The sequence below is a fragment of the Schistocerca serialis genome, chromosome 4 (assembly GCF_023864345.2).
Source record: "Schistocerca serialis cubense isolate TAMUIC-IGC-003099 chromosome 4, iqSchSeri2.2, whole genome shotgun sequence".
Lineage (NCBI taxonomy): Eukaryota > Metazoa > Arthropoda > Insecta > Orthoptera > Acrididae > Schistocerca > Schistocerca serialis.
In genome coordinates, this window is record NC_064641.1 from 317,995,318 (window position 1) to 318,013,002 (window position 17,685).

Below are 17,685 nucleotides of genomic sequence, written 5' to 3' on the forward strand. Positions count from 1 at the left end.
AGTCTGGAACCGCGCGACCGCTACGGTCGCAGGTTCGAATCCTGCCTCGGGCATGGATGTGTGTGATGTCCTTAGGTTAGTTAGGTTTAAGTACTCTAAGTTCTAGGGGACTGATGACCTCAGATGTTAAGTGCCATAGTGCTCAGAGCCATTTGAACCATTTTCGAGACCCCAGCGCCCAACATCAGCATATTCTCTGGTTTCGACTCTTGGGCTAGAATGATCTGTCATTCCTCCAAAGACGCTCAGTCGCCTTTCTGAAAGTGTCCCCAGCAGAATTTCAAGCTGTCATAGAGACTGTGGGTGGACACCCTCCATATTGATGTCCACTATTAGGTATCCCAATACTTTCCAACAGACACCGTAGTTGTAGTAGAACTAGTAGTAGTTATAGCTCTTTATTCACCCTCAAATCATTCGTACCACGTATTAGATCTTACAGGTTAACAAACAAAGAAAATGTACTAAGGGGTTGACTTAGTCGTATTTGCAGGAGTGCATCTACTTACTGATCTTGTTCAGCAGGGACTTACACGTTATGAGCAATGAGCGTTTGAACACACTTGCTCAGAAACAAGTTTGGTGATGATGTCGAAACTGACATCAATAGTGTCTGGCGTGGTCTGTAATGTTGGAGATACCCATTTACCAAAATGATGCCTGGCATATCAGGATCGTCTCTGTATTCGTTTTCAGTACAGCGATATAGTCACAGGAAGCTACTATATTTTTTGAACTTGCTATTCGCAGGCAGTCTGTTCAATAGATGTGTGATCCTGTCGGAAGAATAATGTCTTGTGCAATATGTGTACCGTGTGTAATACGTGTAGTATATGTAAAATGTGAGAAAATCTTCCACCATGTGGACCTGTTGCTCCATGCTGGTAATTTTTTCTGCTAGTGTACAACCGTGCTTACAGGGTAACTCATTTATTTATTCATGTTACTCTCTTATAGACAAGGGATCAAGTCATGGATAATTCGTTGCTCGGGAAACACGCATAAACCGTTGCTCGATAATGGAAATTTACAAGTGGGTTGTTCTTTAATTCATGGAATGCAGTACCTTTACCCAGAATTTTTGCACGTTATCTGTTCTCAATAATAGCTGGAGCCGTTAGGTCAGTTGACAAAACTGATAATAATTCTGTTTTGATTCAAAGTATTTGATAAATCTGGAGAGGTGCCGATAACTGATACGGCAAGTGCTGAACGCTAGTGGCAGTGCTGCGTGGCTGTCCTGAGAGATGAGTCGGGCCCTCGCCTTGTGCCTGCTGACCGCAGCCTGCAGCGTGGCGCCCACGCTGGGGCGCGTCAGCCGCGTGCTGGGGGGTGAGCCGGTGGACATCTCGCAGGTCCCATGGCAGGTCTCCGTGGAGTTCATAGAGGCGCACAAATGCGGCGGCTCCATTGTCAGCCCTAGATTTGTCATGTCGACTGCGTGGTGCATCGTAGGCGCCGCCGAACCAATCTATTACGTGCTGCGGGTGGGTACGTCAACTCGCGAGAGTGGCGGCGCCACGTACACCGTCTCCGATATGTTTTGGCACGAGGATTTCGACTATGTTACGACAGACAGAGACATTGGTTTCTTCGAGATCTCAGGTTCCATCTCGTTTGATGACAACGTTCAGGTATTCCATCTAGCAATATTTAAAATTTAGTCACTGAGAAAAATCTTACAAAATCACACTATGGTTTCACAACGAGTTCCCATTCTCGGCTGATTTGAATCTTCATGGCAGATTAAACAGTTTACTGGACCTGGACTCGAACTCAGAACTGTAGCCTCTCGAGGAGCAAATGTTCCACAGACTCTTTTTTAATACAGAGTGATTCCATGATGATTTATTAATTTGAATTATGGGTCCCTGGTCTGGAAACGACCAGTCGAAAATCATTCTGATATCTCCGACGTTTGAACAAATGTACCGGTACTGTTGTTGCTAAGCATGTAGGTTAGGCAGTTTTAGAAGTGGTAGTACAGACCTAACCAAGAAAAAATGTGCACTAAGTATGAGCTCTAAAATGCCTACCTTAACAGCTATGGGTACTCATTCGGTATCAGAAAGATCTTCACATATAATTTTCAACATAGTCGTTTCCAGACCAAGGTCTCTAACCTGACAGTGACATTTACCCTTCTCCACTATCCACGAAAGTCTGTATACTAAAAACTGAGATGAGAAAAGTAATGGGATGCATCTTAATTCTTTTGCACAGTGGAGTGCAGGAACTCGACGCAGCATGGAATCAACACGTCGTTGGAAGCCCCAACAGAAATATTCAGCCATGCTGCCTCTACAGCCGTCCACAATAGCGAAAGCGTTGCCGGTGAAGGATTTTATACAAGACTGACCTCCCGATTGTGTCCCATAAGTGTTTGACGGGTTTCATGTCTGGGGACTTGGATGGCCAATCCATTAGCTCGAACTGTCCAGAATGTTCTTCAAACAAGTGCGAATAACTGTGGCTCAGAGACATGGTGCATTGTCATCTACAAAAATTGCATCGTTATTCGGGAATATGAAATCCATGATTGGCTGCAAATGGTCTCAAAGTAGCTGAGCATCGCCGTTTTCAGTCAATGATTGGTTCAGTTCGACCAGACGACCTAGTGCATTCCACGCGAACACAGCCCACACCATTATTGAGCCGCCACTCACTTGCACAGTGCCTTGTTTATAAAGTGAGTCCATTGCCATGCTGTTAGCAAAGGCACTCGGGTGTCTGCTGCCATAGCCCATACGTTCTTCGTATGCCAAACATTGACTTCTGCTGTTATTTCGCTCAGAGGTTCTTCTCTGTTAGCACTAATACCACTATACAAATGTATCTGCTCTCGGTCTTTAAGTGGAGGTCGTCAGCGTTCTCCGTGACGAGAGTATGGTTAACTGTGGTATTCTCCGCGCGCTCCTGACACTGTAGATCAAAGAACACTGAATTCCCTAACGATTTTGGAAATGGAAAGTCCTATCCCTCTAGCTTCAATTACCATTCTGCTTTGAAAGTGTGTTAATTCCCGTCATAATCACGTCGGAAACCTTTTCACGTGAATCACCAGAGTACAAACGACGGCTCCACAATGCACTGCCCTTTTATACCTTGTGTACGCGACACTACCGACATATGTATATGTGCTTATCGCTATGCCAAGACTTTTGTCACCTCATTGTGTGTATATAGCATCGACCCTCCTGCCCTTATTTCGGTCTACTTAGTTTCTTTCGTTGATTTGGCTTCAATCCCCCTGATGACTGGAATACACTCTTTGATTTCTGTAGGTGACTTGCTTATGCTGGAGTCTTGAATTATAATGCTTGCTTCTTTCGAATACCACTAGTGTTGTTTTCTCCGCTGAGAAACTAAACGTTGTTTTTTTCTGATAAGAGGTATATTAAATAAAATATATTTCTTCGTAGAGCCACTCTGCCACTGTAGGCGTTAAAATCAACTTCTTCTTACGAATCTGTTTTCAAATGAACTGTGGCATTATTATCCGCTTTAGGATAAAAAAATTAATAAAATACACACATGTAGGTAAAATTCAGCTAATTGTTCTGAGGGGACCTGTATTAAACGGAAGATATTCCTTCGTAGACGCTTAAGTTCACCTTCTTCGACAGTAAAGTCTTCTTCTTCTTCTATTGAATTATTTTTCATTGAACTAAAGCGTGATTTTCTACAATAATTTTCAAAGAAACTACTAGTTGCACTAAGATAAAAATAATACGTAACGGTACACACAAACACGTAAAGCGAAGCTGATAGCTACTCTTACTGTCTATTCCAATGTTGTTATTAGAAAACTGGCATATTTTTGTATGTAGCTATTTCATTTGGTCCGATGCTTTATTTTCAAGTAAAGCGAGTAGTCTTCCTTACTCTTCCCGTTTTTCGTTAGAATTTGTTACACAGTCTGCCCCTTTAGTCGATTCACTGCTTGACTTTTTGTGTTAGAATATGGTACTTCATCTGGGCTAAGTAGTCTAGCTGCTGTGACTGTGCTGGGTGAAGTATGTAGGACACTTGCAAGTTTCTTTCTGCGTAGGAACCATATCTACTTTACATATCTACATGTGAATCTTCTCTGTCTGATGAGAAGTAGCTGACGATCACTACGTAATGCGGTCCTGATCACTACATGATGCGAGAGGCAGAACGAAGAGTAGAAAAACATGCAGGAAATTTTGTCTTCAGTACGGAGGCAGTAACTGAATAATATGTCGGCTAGGGAAGCTCAGTGACTTCTAACGTGGACTAGTCATTAGATATTACTTGAGCAACAAATCCATAAGGGACATTTCAATCTATGTGTAGGTGCGGATGTTAGCTGTCGGTGATATGACTGTGAAGTTGAAATGCTAAGAACAACCATAGCTAAACCACGACCACACAGACCTCGTGTCCCGATGGAAAAAGACCGTCGAGCATGGAGGGTGGATGTAAAAAATCAGGTGGGAGAAGAAGGAAGATAAGGTTTTAACGTCGCGTTGACATCGAGATCATTCGAGACATATCAGAAGCTCGGTATGTGTCAAGGATGGCGAAAGATATTGGCTGTGCCCTTTAAAAGGAATCATCCCGGCATTTGCTAAGATCGATTTAAGGGAATCACGGAAAAACGAAATCTGGGTGGTAGAACGCGAATTTGAACCTTCGTCCTCCCGAATGGAAGCCAAGCATACTAGGCAATGTGCCATCTTGCTTGGTTAAAATCACATGATATCAATAGAAGGAATCGCTCGTGGCTACCAAAATGCGACCAGCAGTCCAAATTGCACAATGACTGTGCATTTTTTTTTAGTCTTATGTCTTCTGACTGGTTTGATGCGGACAACCACGAATTCCTCACCTGTGCGAACCTCTTCGTCACAGAGTAGTACTTTCAACCTACATCCTTAATTATTTGCTGAATGTATTCCAATCTCTGTCTTCCCTTGCAATTTTTAGTCTCTATAGCTTCCTCTAGTACCATGGAAGTAATTGCCTGATGTCTTAAGAGATGTCCTATGATCCTGTCCCTTTTCCTTGACAGTGTTTTCCTCTGTGCCGAGGGAGAAAAAAAGAGAATGGGGTGTACTGGTCGAGCAGGTCCTCATAAGCCAAAAATTTCTGTAGTTAATGGTAAACGATGTGCCGGCCCATGTGGCCGAGCGGTTCTAGGCGCTTCAATCTGGTACCGCCGACCGCTACGGTCGCAGGTTAGAGTCCTGCATTGATGTGCGTGATGTCCTTAGGTTAGTTAGGTTTAAGTAGTTCTAAGTTCTAGGAGACTGATGACCTCAGATGTTAAGTCCCATAGTGCTCAGAGCCATTTGAACAATTTTTGTGCTAAACGATGCACGAGGTGGTGTGGAGAGCGACTGCACTAGATATTAGATGCCTAGAAAGAGTGATTTTGAGTCACGAATCACGCTATACCCTGTGGAAAGCCGAAAGGGTTTGAATTTGAGACTATCTGGAGAACGTTACTTCCCATCATTTGTTGTGATAACAGCGAAGTCCGGAGGTGGTGGTGTTATGGTATGCGGATGTTTTTCGTGGCTATGGTTTGACCCCTTATTGTGCTTCAGCAAACTCTGCATATCGAACGATATCAACGCATTTTGCAGCATTGTGTAACACAGCAGAGTAGTTAGGAGGTGATGACTGTAACAGTGGGTCAGTGCGTAACGCAACATGTGTGATGTAATGGTTGTGAAAAAAAATTCTTGAACTAGACTGGCCTATCAAAGTCCTGTGCACAGGTCAGCCACTTACCATTCCCATTAGTCCCAGTTCTACAGAAGACGACGAACAGTATTGGGACGAGCAAGGAATTTGACTTCATTCCAGCACTCAACAGTCTACATAACAATCTTTTCTGGTTTCTGCTCTTGAGTCAGCAGAACTCAAGCCGTGATGAAGGTGAAGTGTGAACACACTCCGTAATAATGGCCACTAATGTGAGTACGGATACTTTGATCAGATAGTGTATGACAGTCTATGTCGTGTGGGTTGCTCGTGATGCAGTTTGATGTGTCTGCCAGATGAATTCGGTGCAGTTTAGAACTGGTGGGGGTTTTCCGTGCTGCAGCCAATTTCTACGTCCGCTTACAATTGATTTTTAAGTGTGCGTCCTGACTGTAACCACACATTTTGTTCCAGTTGTATTTTACACATTTGTGTTCACCTCTCCGTTTTCTTTTCGTTCATGGTTTTTTACTGCTTTGACTTCGTGCAGATTTTTCCCAGGACATTTTCTCTCGATGCAGCTGTATTCTCGAAGAAAATGTTTCGAGGGACAGACCTGTTTCGGGATATGGTGCACTTCTATATGTGGGCCCATGTTGGGTGATACTATTTTGTTTAAAATGTGTGCCACTACAGGATTTGGCGACCTTTTCCATTGCTTGCGTGTTCTGCTTACATTCTTGTGCTTCGTAGTTGATATTTATGAGAGTAATACCTTCCTTTCCTGTTGCAACATTAACGTTTCATATTTGACTTTCAACATCTGACCTCTCTGCTTACAAACTGCTCAAGAGCTGCTCCCATTTGCTGAGCTGTGTCTCTTCGTAACTGCGATACTTGACCGACGTAGTTTACTTTCGAGTTATATAGGTACTGACTAAACGCAATTTGTGTATTGTATTTATTAATTTTTTCATAATGCGGGGCCACAGTCATAATATATTTCTTTAAAGTCAGTACCACCATTAGACTGATGTTTATTTACACTGTTACATTTACGCTTACACAATCATGATTTCAGCTTCAAAGTGCCATTATCAAGTGTTTTAAGCGTTGTAAATTGCCTAAGATGGCACTTAAAACACTTGATAATGGAACTTTGAAGCCGAAATCATGACTGTGTAAGTGTAAATGTTGATGTTGTTGTTGTTGTCTTCAGTCCTGAGACTGGTTTGATGCAGCTCTCCATGCTACTCTATCCTGTGCAAGCTTCTTCATCTCCCAGTACCTACTGCAACCTACATCCTTCTCAATCTGCTTAGTGTATTCATCTCTTGGTCTCCCACTACGATTTTTTGCCCTCCAGGCCGCCCTCCATTGCTAAATTTGTGATCCCTTGATGCCTCAGAACATGTCCTACCAACCGGTCCCTTCTTCATGTCAAGTTGTGCCACAAACTCCTCTTCTCCCCAATTCTACACTCCTGGAAATGGAAAAAAGAACACATTGACACCGGTGTGTCAGACCCACCATACTTGCTCCGGACACTGCGAGAGGGCTGTACAAGCAATGATCACACGCACGGCACAGCGGACACACCAGGAACCGCGGTGTTGGCCGTCGAATGGCGCTAGCTGCGCAGCATTTGTGCACCGCCGCCGTCAGTGTCAGCCAGTTTGCCGTGGCATACGCAGCTCCATCGCCGTCTTTAACACTGGTAGCATGCCGCGACAGCGTGGACGTGAACCGTATGTGCAGTTGACGGACTTTGAGTGAGGGCGTATAGTGGGCATGAGGAGGCCGGGTGGACGTACCGCCGAATTGCTCAACACGTGGGGCGTGAGGTCTCCACAGTACATCGATGTTGTCGACCTGGGACCGGACCGCAGCGACGCATGGATGCACGCCAAGACCGTAGGATCCTACGCAGTGCCGTAGGGGACCGCACCGCCACTTCCCAGCAAATTAGGGACACTGTTGCTCCTGGGGTATCGGCGAGGACCATTCGCAACCGTCTCCATGAAGCTGGGCTACGGTCCCGCACACCGTTAGGCCGTCTTCCGCTCACGCCCCAACATCGTGCAGCCCGCCTCCAGTGGTGTCGCGACAGGCGTGAATGGAGGGACGAATGGAGACGTGTCGTCTTCAGCGATGAGAGTCGCTTGTGCCTTGGTGCCAATGATGGTCGTATGCGTGTTTGGCGCCGTGCAGGTGAGCGCCACAATCAGGACTGCATACGACCGAGGCATACAGGGCCAACACCCGGCATCATGGTGTGGGGAGCGATCTCCTACACTGGCCGTACACCACTGGTGATCGTCGAGGGGACACTTAATAGTGCACGGTACATCCAAACCGTCATCGAACCCATCGTTCTACCATTCCTAGACCGGCAAGGGAACTTGCTGTTCCAACAGGACAATGCACGTCCGCATGTATCCCGTGCCACCCAACGTGCTCTAGAAGGTGTAAGTCAACTACCCTGGCCAGCAAGATCTCTGGATCTGTCCCCCATTGAGCATGTTTGGGACTGGATGAAGCGTCGTCTCACGCGGTCTGCACGTTCAGCACGAACGCTGGTCCAACTGAGGCGCCAGGTGGAAATGGCATGGCAAGCCGTTCCACAGGACTACATCCAGCATCTCTACGATCGTCTCCATGGGAGAATAGCAGCCTGCATTGCTGCGAAAGGTGGATATACACTGTACTAGTGCCGACATTGTGCATGCTCTGTTGCCTGTGTCTATGTGCCTGTGGTTCTGTCAGTGTGATCATGTGATGTATCTGACCCCAGGAATGTGTCAATAAAGTTTCCCCTTCCTGGGACAATGAATTCACGGTGTTCTTATTTCAATTTCCAGGAGTGTATTTAATACCTCCTCAACAGTTACGTGATCTACCCATCTAATCTTCAGCATTCTTCTGTAACACCACATTTCGAAAGCTTCTATTTATCGTCCATGTTTCACTTCCATACATGGCTACACTCCATACAAATACTTTCAGAAACGACTTCCTGACACCTAAATCTATACTCGATGTTAACAAATTTCTCTTCTTCAGAAACGCTTTCCTTGCCATTGCCAGACTACATTTTATATCCTCTCTACTTCGACCATCATCACTTATTTTGCTCCCCAAATAGCAAATCTCCTTTACTACTTTAAGTGTCTCATTTACTAATCTAATTCCCTCAGCATCACCCATCTTAATTCGACTACATTCCATTATCCTCGTTTTGCTTTTGTTGATGTTCATCTTATACCCTCCTTTCAAGACACTATCCATTCCGTTCAACTGCTCTTCCAAGACCTTTGCTGTCTCTGACAGAATTACAATGTCATCAGCGAACCTCAAAGTTTTTATTTCTTCTCCATGGATTTTAATACCTACTCCGAATTTTTCTTTTGTTTCCTTTACTGCTTGCTCAATATACAGATTGAATAACATCGGGGACAGGCTACAACCCTGTCTCACTCCCTTCCCAACCGCTTCCCTTTCATGCCCCTCGACTCTAATAACTGCCATCTGGTTTGTGTACAAATTGTAAATAGCCTTTCGCTCCCTGTATTTTACCCCTGCCACCTTTAGAATTTGAAAGAGAGTATTCCAGTCAACAACGTCAAAAGCTTTCTCTAAGTCTACAAATTCTAGAAATGTAGGTTTTCCTTTCCTTAATCTATTTTCTAAGATAAGTCGTAGGGTCAGTATTGCCTCACGTGTTCCAACATTTCTGCGGAATCTAAACTGATCAACGCCGAGGTCGGCTTCTACCAGTTTTTCCATTCGTCTGTAAAGAATTCGCGTTAGTATTTTGCAGCCGTGACTTATTAAACTGATAGTTCGGTAATTTTCACATCTGTCAACACCTTCTTTCTTTGGGATTGGAATTATTATATTCTTCTTGAAGTCTGAGGGTATTTCGCCTATCTCATACATCTTGCTCACCAGATGGTATAGTTTCGTCAGGGCTGGCTCTCCCAAGGCCGTCAGTAGTTCCAATGGAATGTTGTGTACTCCCGGGGCGTTGTTTCGAGTCAGGTCTTTCAGTGCTCTGTCAAACTCTTTACGCAGTATCGTATCTCCCATTTCATCTTCATCTACATCCTCTTCCATTTCCATAATATTGTCCTTAAGTACATCGCCCTTGTATAGACCCTCTATATACTCCTTCCACCTTTCTGCTTTCCCTTCTTTACTTAGAACTGGGTTTCCATCTGAGCTTTTGATATTTATACAAGTGGCTCTCTTTTCTCCAAAGGTTTCTTTAATTTTCCTGTAGGCTGTATCTACCTTACCCCTAGTGAGATAAGCCTCTACATACTTACATTTGTCCTCTAGCCATGCCTGCTTAGCCATTTTGCACTTCCTGTCGATCTCATTTTTGAGACGTTTGTATTCCTTTTTGCCTGCTTCATTTACTGCATTTTTATATTTTCGCCTTTCATCAATTAAATTCAGTATTTCTTCTGTCACCCAAGGTTTTCTACTAGCCCTCGTCTTTTTACCTACTTGATCCTCTGCTGCCTTCACTACTTTATCCCTCAAAGCTATCCATTCCTCTTCTACTGTATTTCTTTCCCCCATTCCTGTCAATTGTTCCCTTATGCCCTCCCTGAAACTCTGTACAACTTCTGCTTCTTTCAGTTTATCCAGGTCCCATCTCCTTAAACTCTCACCTTTTTGCAGTTTCTTCAGTTTTAATCTACAGGTCATAACCAATAGATTGTGGTCAGAATCCACATCTGCCCCTGGAAATGTCTTACAATTTAAAACCTGGTTCCTAAATCTCTGTCTTACCATTATATAATCCATCTGAAACCTGTCTATATCTCCAGGCTTCTTCCATGTATACAACCTTCTTTCATGATTCTTGAACCAAGTGTTAGCTATGATTAAGTTGTGCTCTGTGCAAAATTCTACCAGGCGGCTCCCTCTTTCATTTCTTAGCCCCAATCCATATTCACCTACTACGTTCCCTTCTCTCCCTTTTCCTACTGCCGAATTCCAGTGACCCATGACTATTAAATTTTCGTCTCCCTTCACAATCTGAATAATTTGTTTTATTTCATCGTACATTTCTTCAATTTCTTCGTCATCTGCAGAGCTAGTTGGCATATAAACTTGTACTACTGTAGTAGGCGTGGGCTTCGTATCTATCTTGGCCACAATAATGCGTTCACTATGCTGTTTGTAGTAGCCTACCCGCTTTCCTATTTTCCTATTCATTATTAAACCTACTCCTGCATTACCCCTATTTGATTTTGTGTTTATAACCCTGTAGTCACCTGACCAGAAGTCTTGTTCCTCCTTCCACCGAGCTTCACTAATTCCCACTATATCTAACTTTAACCTATCCATTTCCCTTTTTAAATTTTCTAACCTACCTGCCCGATTAAGGGATCTGACGTTCCACACTCCGATCCGTAGAACGCCAGTTTTCTTTCTCTTGATAACGACGTCCTGTTGAGTAGTCCTGGCCCGGAGATCCGGATGGGGGACTATTTTACCTCCGGAATATTTTACCCAAGAGACGCCATCATCATTTAACCATACAGTAAAGCTGCATGCCCTTGGGAAAAATTACGGCTGTAGTTTCCCCTTGCTTTCAGCCGTTCGCAGTACCAGCACAGCAAGGCCGTTTTGGTTAGTGTTACAAAGCCAGATCAGTCAATCATCCAGACTATTGCCCTTGCAACTACTGAAAAGGCTGCTGCCCCTCTTCAGGAACCACATGTTCGTCTGGCCTCTCAACAGATACCCCTCCGTTGTGGTTGCAGCTACGGTAGGCTATCTGTATCGCTGAGGCACGCAAGCCTCCCCACCAACTGCAGGGTCCATGGTTCATGGGGGGGGGGGGGGGGCACTAATAGTACAACCATAATTTCTTCCTGGCAGGTAATTTTTTTGTGGGAGTAGTTTTTCATGATTTTTCTTATTTTCGCTTAGCACACTTTATTTGTTATGGTGTAAAAGTCAAGAGCCGGCACGTTAGTAGGGAACGATAGAGCAGAGAGGGCTCTGAGAAGGTGTCAGCCAATTGTACGCTGATAGATCTCTTTCCAGGACGACAACGCGACAGCAGTGGCCCCTATGTGAAGAGGGCCTAAGCACCGCGCCTGACTGGTCGCGGCCACTTCAAGAGTAGATTCAAGACTAGTCATTTCGCTTGTACTATGTAGCATTGTCTATGGTGGAGAAACTTCAGTATTTCGTATGTCGTCCTTTGCTTTTGGCGCACGTGGGTAAACACAGAGTTATGTATTGTAATCTTTTCTTTTTGTAATAATTGTTTGACTTGTTTGAATGTTGTCTAGCGATACGAGAAAGCAGGTTTCCTAGACCATATATTTTACGACTATGCTGGATTTAAAACTATTCACCAATTAAAAATTGAATTGTACGTTTGGAATCTTCCGCCACATTGTTCCTACGTACCGTGAAGGGCTGCCTGACAGACGAGCTACGTTTAGTTTTCTCAGTCCCGTTTCTTCTGCAGGTGCCGTGTTCCTCTGTTTGAAAGTGACATGCACTCAAGTGGTGTTTGGGAAATGAGCTGTATCCAGATGGCTAAAAGAGCCACACGCAAATTTTAAAGCTATCTGACAGTAAAATCAAAGTAAAAGATTGGGCCACCACCATCACTAGCCACACGACAAACAAGAGTTCCGACTGAATTGGAAAATTAATTTAGTCATAAGAGTAAGAGCAGCTTGCAGCAACATTCCTGAAAACAAGATCTATTCTAAAGAATTTGTTTTAAATAAAAATGAAACACTAATTATGGGACCCGTGCGCATGGAAACGCTATGGATGAGCTATCAAGGAAACTACAACGTATGTGACGTAGGTAAAGGAGACGTAACATCGGTACACTGGATAAGACTTGAAACAAAATTATTTATTTTTTAAAACATTGATATAAGACATCTATACAACTGCTCTTGCCTGGTAACTACATACTATTGCTTGTGAAGCGCTATACGATTCACAACAGAATTTCTTAATTTAAAATCGTGGTCGTAATTAGAGGGGGACGGGAAAGGTTTAATACTCGCATTCAGACCCACATTTACTCAAAGAACAGCAAGGACGACCGCAACACCATCATGATGAGAAGTGATTAAATAAAAGAGTAAATCTGAACATCACGGTTGCATTTAAAGCTGAACCTCGGTTTGGAGAAACAGCCTCAACGAGGGCCACACATACACGCTTACGCGCTTAACATGAAATCTCAAACCACAAATACAGTTGAATAATCCGGACAGGATATATTTAATTTTCCAAAATCGGAGCAATAAGTAAACTCTAGGACAGATATAGGGGGCCACGGGAAAGTTAGGCTCACAGTTGACCCGTGCGGCCATGTGGTCCGCTGAGACACAATCTCTACGTATCGTGGCCAAACTTTAGCAACATTAAACCATGCATCCGCGAACAATTAACATTTTATGGAGGGTATATTTGAATAGACAAACTAACATTAACCCACGTGGATGGTTTCCAACGGACATATAGGAATGAAACAAAGAAAGTTCACGAAGAGGCAAAAATTATCAAGATTCGGAAAAGATTGGAACGTATACACACACAGTCGCAGGCACGCAAACCTTCACACTGAACCGAGGGCGCACTTCCTACGTGAGATCGCTTCAACATATGCAACACCTTTGTGCTACGTTATTCTTACGGACCCAAGTCTGCATTAGGAATCAAAGTGAAAGTCTGTAAAAGCCCTGCATTCCTTGCTGCGACCCAGCAAAAGAATCCTTATAAGACAAAACGTGAGACCAAAAGTTGCACAAGGTGCAAGTTCAGTGAGACTGAATTACAAAAAGCTCCTCTCTCCCTATAACACAAAGCGCCAGGAGGTTAAACCAACTCACTCTTCTTCGAAGAGGCCTCGGCTGCAGACCTTTGGAGAGCTGGAAGCAGACTGCCCACCTCACACTTAAACTTCTCCCACACAACCCAGTGGCCAGGAAAACCCAGAGATGAGGCTTCCGCCACCAACCTGAAAACGGTAACTTTCACTCAAAGGGAACAAACCTCTTTGCCTACCTGAAAACTACAAGGGTTGGCCATTCTGTAAGACTACCGCTGATTCTCTGCAGCAGACTAAACTACCATACAGTGAAATGAAACACAACCACATTCATTCTCTCATGCATGCCAGAGAGTTTTGGAATAGGAGAACAAGGGATAAACATTTTATGGGATCATAGTCGTAAGTTGGGTTTCATATAAAAACTTGGAAGACTTATAATGGCGTTATAGACGCATTTGCAAGTCTGAAAAGAACCAACATACAAATGCTTGCAAATTGTAGAAAGAAATGGGTTATGGCAAGATTGAATCAGAGCTCAGTCTTCTCTGCTACGAATTTTAGCAATGACAACACCCGAATTGTTCTGTAGGAGGCAAAGTGCACTGGAAAGAAAATAAAATGATAATAAAACGGGACTTAGAACCCTTCCAAGTTTACAGTACATATGGACGCTACATGACCTGAGAATATGACTGGCCATGTCTCTGATTGAAAAACGTATTTCCTTAAGCTGAATTTTGCGTGAATTCTGTTTAGGGAGTGCCCAGCGAAGAAGGTGAAACCAGCTTGTAGGCATATTTAACTTCTAACGTATCAAGGAAAATTATCTCTCTGATGATACTCTCCAGCCTCATAGACATGTTAAAATTGGGTGTCCGATCCAGGTCTGTTTCTAGCATCCACAGCCGTTTCTAACACTGGGCAAAATTTTATGTACGGCAAATGGGACGAAAAAAGGATTCTCAAATCAAACAGCGAAAAAATTGAGCAAATGAGGAGAAAAAATTGAAAAAGGAAAAATTAAAACAGAATTGTTTTCAAATGTTTCGGGAACAGTTATTTAATAAATCTTTACTTACTTTGACGAAAGTAAACACATTGCCTCCACCTACCTCAGAACTAACGCACTCGGTACTGAGTACAAAACGGAAAGAAACATGACCTAGATTCAACGAGTTCTTGAGCGGAGCTCGTGCGCTGGTTTGCGGACATGTTGGGATTTGCCGTTGTACGAGTATGTTGGTGGTAGTGGAAGGGGGGAGGATGTTGGGGAGACCGATGACATTAAAAAAAAAAAAGAGGGGTTGTCATTCTTCAGTTCTCGCATACGGCAGCAAAGCATCTAGCAACGACCCTGATCTTATCTTTCGAACTGATTACACTGTTCAAATCATCTGCAAGTACAATTTGTTCGGGTTACGTTGTTAAAAGCAGGTCTACTTCTTCTGAAAAAATCTCTACTCTCTGGCGTATTTTCTCAGATTCTGCAGGCATACAGATGTTAATTAATATGATATTACTGATTGCACCAGCTATAACTCTGCTACTTTGCATTTCTCAGTGTTTGTAACTGTGATCCCTTCCTTGGTCATAAACGCTATTCCGAGTCATTTCTAGAATTTGTTATGGCACTGGAGCCCATGATGCGATCCAAACAAAAATCCGATAGTTCTTGCGACATCACGAGGTTAGTATCAGCTACTTATAGAACTGCACCCCCGGAATTCTAAGCACCCAAAAGCTGTTTTACTTTCGATTTTGATACATCATTGACTTCATGCCATACTGTATCTGAACGCATGATAATAACCATTAAATCTAAAATTTTAGTAATAGATATTCCTTTAAGATTCATATTCTCTACACATTCACTCTAGTTTCTTTCTTCGAATATTTACGTCCCACAGCAGACTGCCCTGCTACCGTCACGGTTTCCGCAGGCTATTCCTCTGGCGATTGAGGAGCTCGAGGTAGGCACTTCCGTGAAGGTGAGTGGCTGAGGAAGCCTTCAACCATGGGCAGACTACCTGGAGCAGTTGCACGCCGTCAACACGACTATCATCGACCGCAACTCGTGCAACGACACCTACGAAGGCCTCATAACGGAGAACATGATCTGCGCTGGTGAGCTCGAAGGTGGCAAAGACTCTTGCAACGGCGACAAAGGTGGTCCTCTGGTTGCGAACTCCACGCAATACGGTATCATTTCGTGGGGGCACGGTTGTTTTTACCCACCATATCCAGGTGTCTATACCAACATCGTTTCCCTGTGCTCTTGGATTAATGAAACAATCGGCGTCTAATAAATTCTGTGATTTCTATATTCAAAAAGTTGCTTCATGTATGCACACACACATACAGACATACACATCTATATAAGACGGAGATTAGTTTTAGACATGCATCTTCATCTATGTCCAAACATATTTGTTCTTTTATAAAATTATTCTGCGTGTGAGCACCCATCAGGAGATAAAAGAATCGCTGTCTTTTCCCTTGTGCAACACCAGGAACAAAATATTAGCAAAGAAAAAATAACTCAGTTTCATGAAGAACCTCTTATAAGAGGAATACACCTCAAGAAGGGCATACCTTGGTATAAAGCAACCTCTTTCATCAAATCTATCTGTTTAAGTGGAGAGAAATCAACAAACAAACCCCTTTATTGCATTCTGATTATGGGAGTGTTTGTGACAAAGCAAGTAGGAAAGTTTTGGACAAAAATACAAGAATGCAAGGACATACACAGTCTTACACAAAAGCAAGTGAATAGTTCCAAAGAAATTTCATAATACCAGATGATGGTAACACAGAATTGTAACATACGCATACATTTATGCTTACAGTACAAACATAGTTTACTTGTGCTACGTTCAAACTGATATATAGATGTCATTAAATTATTATTTCAGATGTAAGAGTAAACAAAATACTGCTTACATTGTAGAATTTGCTGTCAAATACTACAGCATAACTGTTTTGACTCAGGAACTGAGGCAAGCTTTTAAAAATGTGTGTATTACAGAGTAACTTCGAGAGTAAATATGTTCAGCTCTCTGTTAACTGCCATCTCCTTGCAAAACATAAAACATACGTTACCAAATAATATACAGAGATTCAACAACGGTAATGAAGCCTGTACTGTACTATGTCACTTCGATCTACGCAGGGAGGTGGGTAGTGACGTGACTCTAATCTGTATACTGACAATAGCCCTGCCTTCAGGACTAGACACACCTCGTCCCAGTACTAATATAAATCGTTAAAATGTTTGAGTGAAGGTAATAGGAACTGCGCACTGACTACGCATCCAACTAAAACAGAAGTACCCTGGATACATGCCCCCACTACATCGTACACCTGTCAATACTACATTCGTCAATAGTTTTGCAATGCGTTAAATTGGTGAAGGATCAGGTCACTTTAGTATCGGTTCTTATAGATATAGTAATTAGGATTTAATTAAATCTTGTGCACAGTGCACGTTATCGGAAACGTAAATACGCTCGTTGAGTGAGCCGTAACGTGGGTTGCTACTGGCAACAACAGTTCAATTCTCAGTAAAATGGCGTACGCTATAATTCGTAAATTTCGCAGATTATGGCGTTGTTATCAATTATCTAAACGATTAAAATCTCTTACTGACAGAAAAAACTTTAGAACCCGAAATAGCTATAGTTATCGATGATTATTTTGCATTATTCACGCTAGTGATCGGCGTAGTTTGCTACGCCAAGATCTTTCACTCACTACTATAAAATAGAATCACCTGAATACGCGTATAAATATTACCGTGACCAACGTTTCACTTACTTATGGTAAATATCAATTTTGTACATCCTTGTTCAGTTAAATTTAATAAATAGTTCCTTATTACGATAATTCCGAACGTAGAACCAAAGTCATAATTTCATTGTAACCCAGCGATATAACGATATCTATCTCCGCAATACTGTTAATACTCTTACGATATGTAAAAGTTATTTCTTGTTGTCCCTTTATCTTATTTGTTTTTTTCTGATCCTTGAAATAACCGTTAAGTGGATAAAGACGTTAACATCCCTGCCTTTTTTTAAGCGAATCGAATTAAGTCATTTTTCTCTAATTAATGATTCTTAAATCGAAATAAAATCTCAGGATGATCCATTGAGGATAGTTCTCTGACCTGGAATAACTGA

The 17,685-nt window shown here is 42.8% G+C and overlaps 1 protein-coding gene across 1 annotated transcript in view; it reads left to right on the forward strand.

Moving 5' to 3' along the window:
* The first annotated feature begins 1,247 nt into the window (after window positions 1-1,247).
* The window catches only part of LOC126474419 (kallikrein-11-like), a 60,394-nt gene continuing 43,956 nt past the window's right edge, over window positions 1,248-17,685 (forward strand). Inside the window, exons 1-2 of the mRNA XM_050101889.1 lie at window positions 1,248-1,605; window positions 15,530-15,631. Coding sequence (XP_049957846.1) covers window positions 1,248-1,605; window positions 15,530-15,631 — 460 coding nt within the window. The remainder of the gene's footprint in view (window positions 1,606-15,529; window positions 15,632-17,685) is intronic.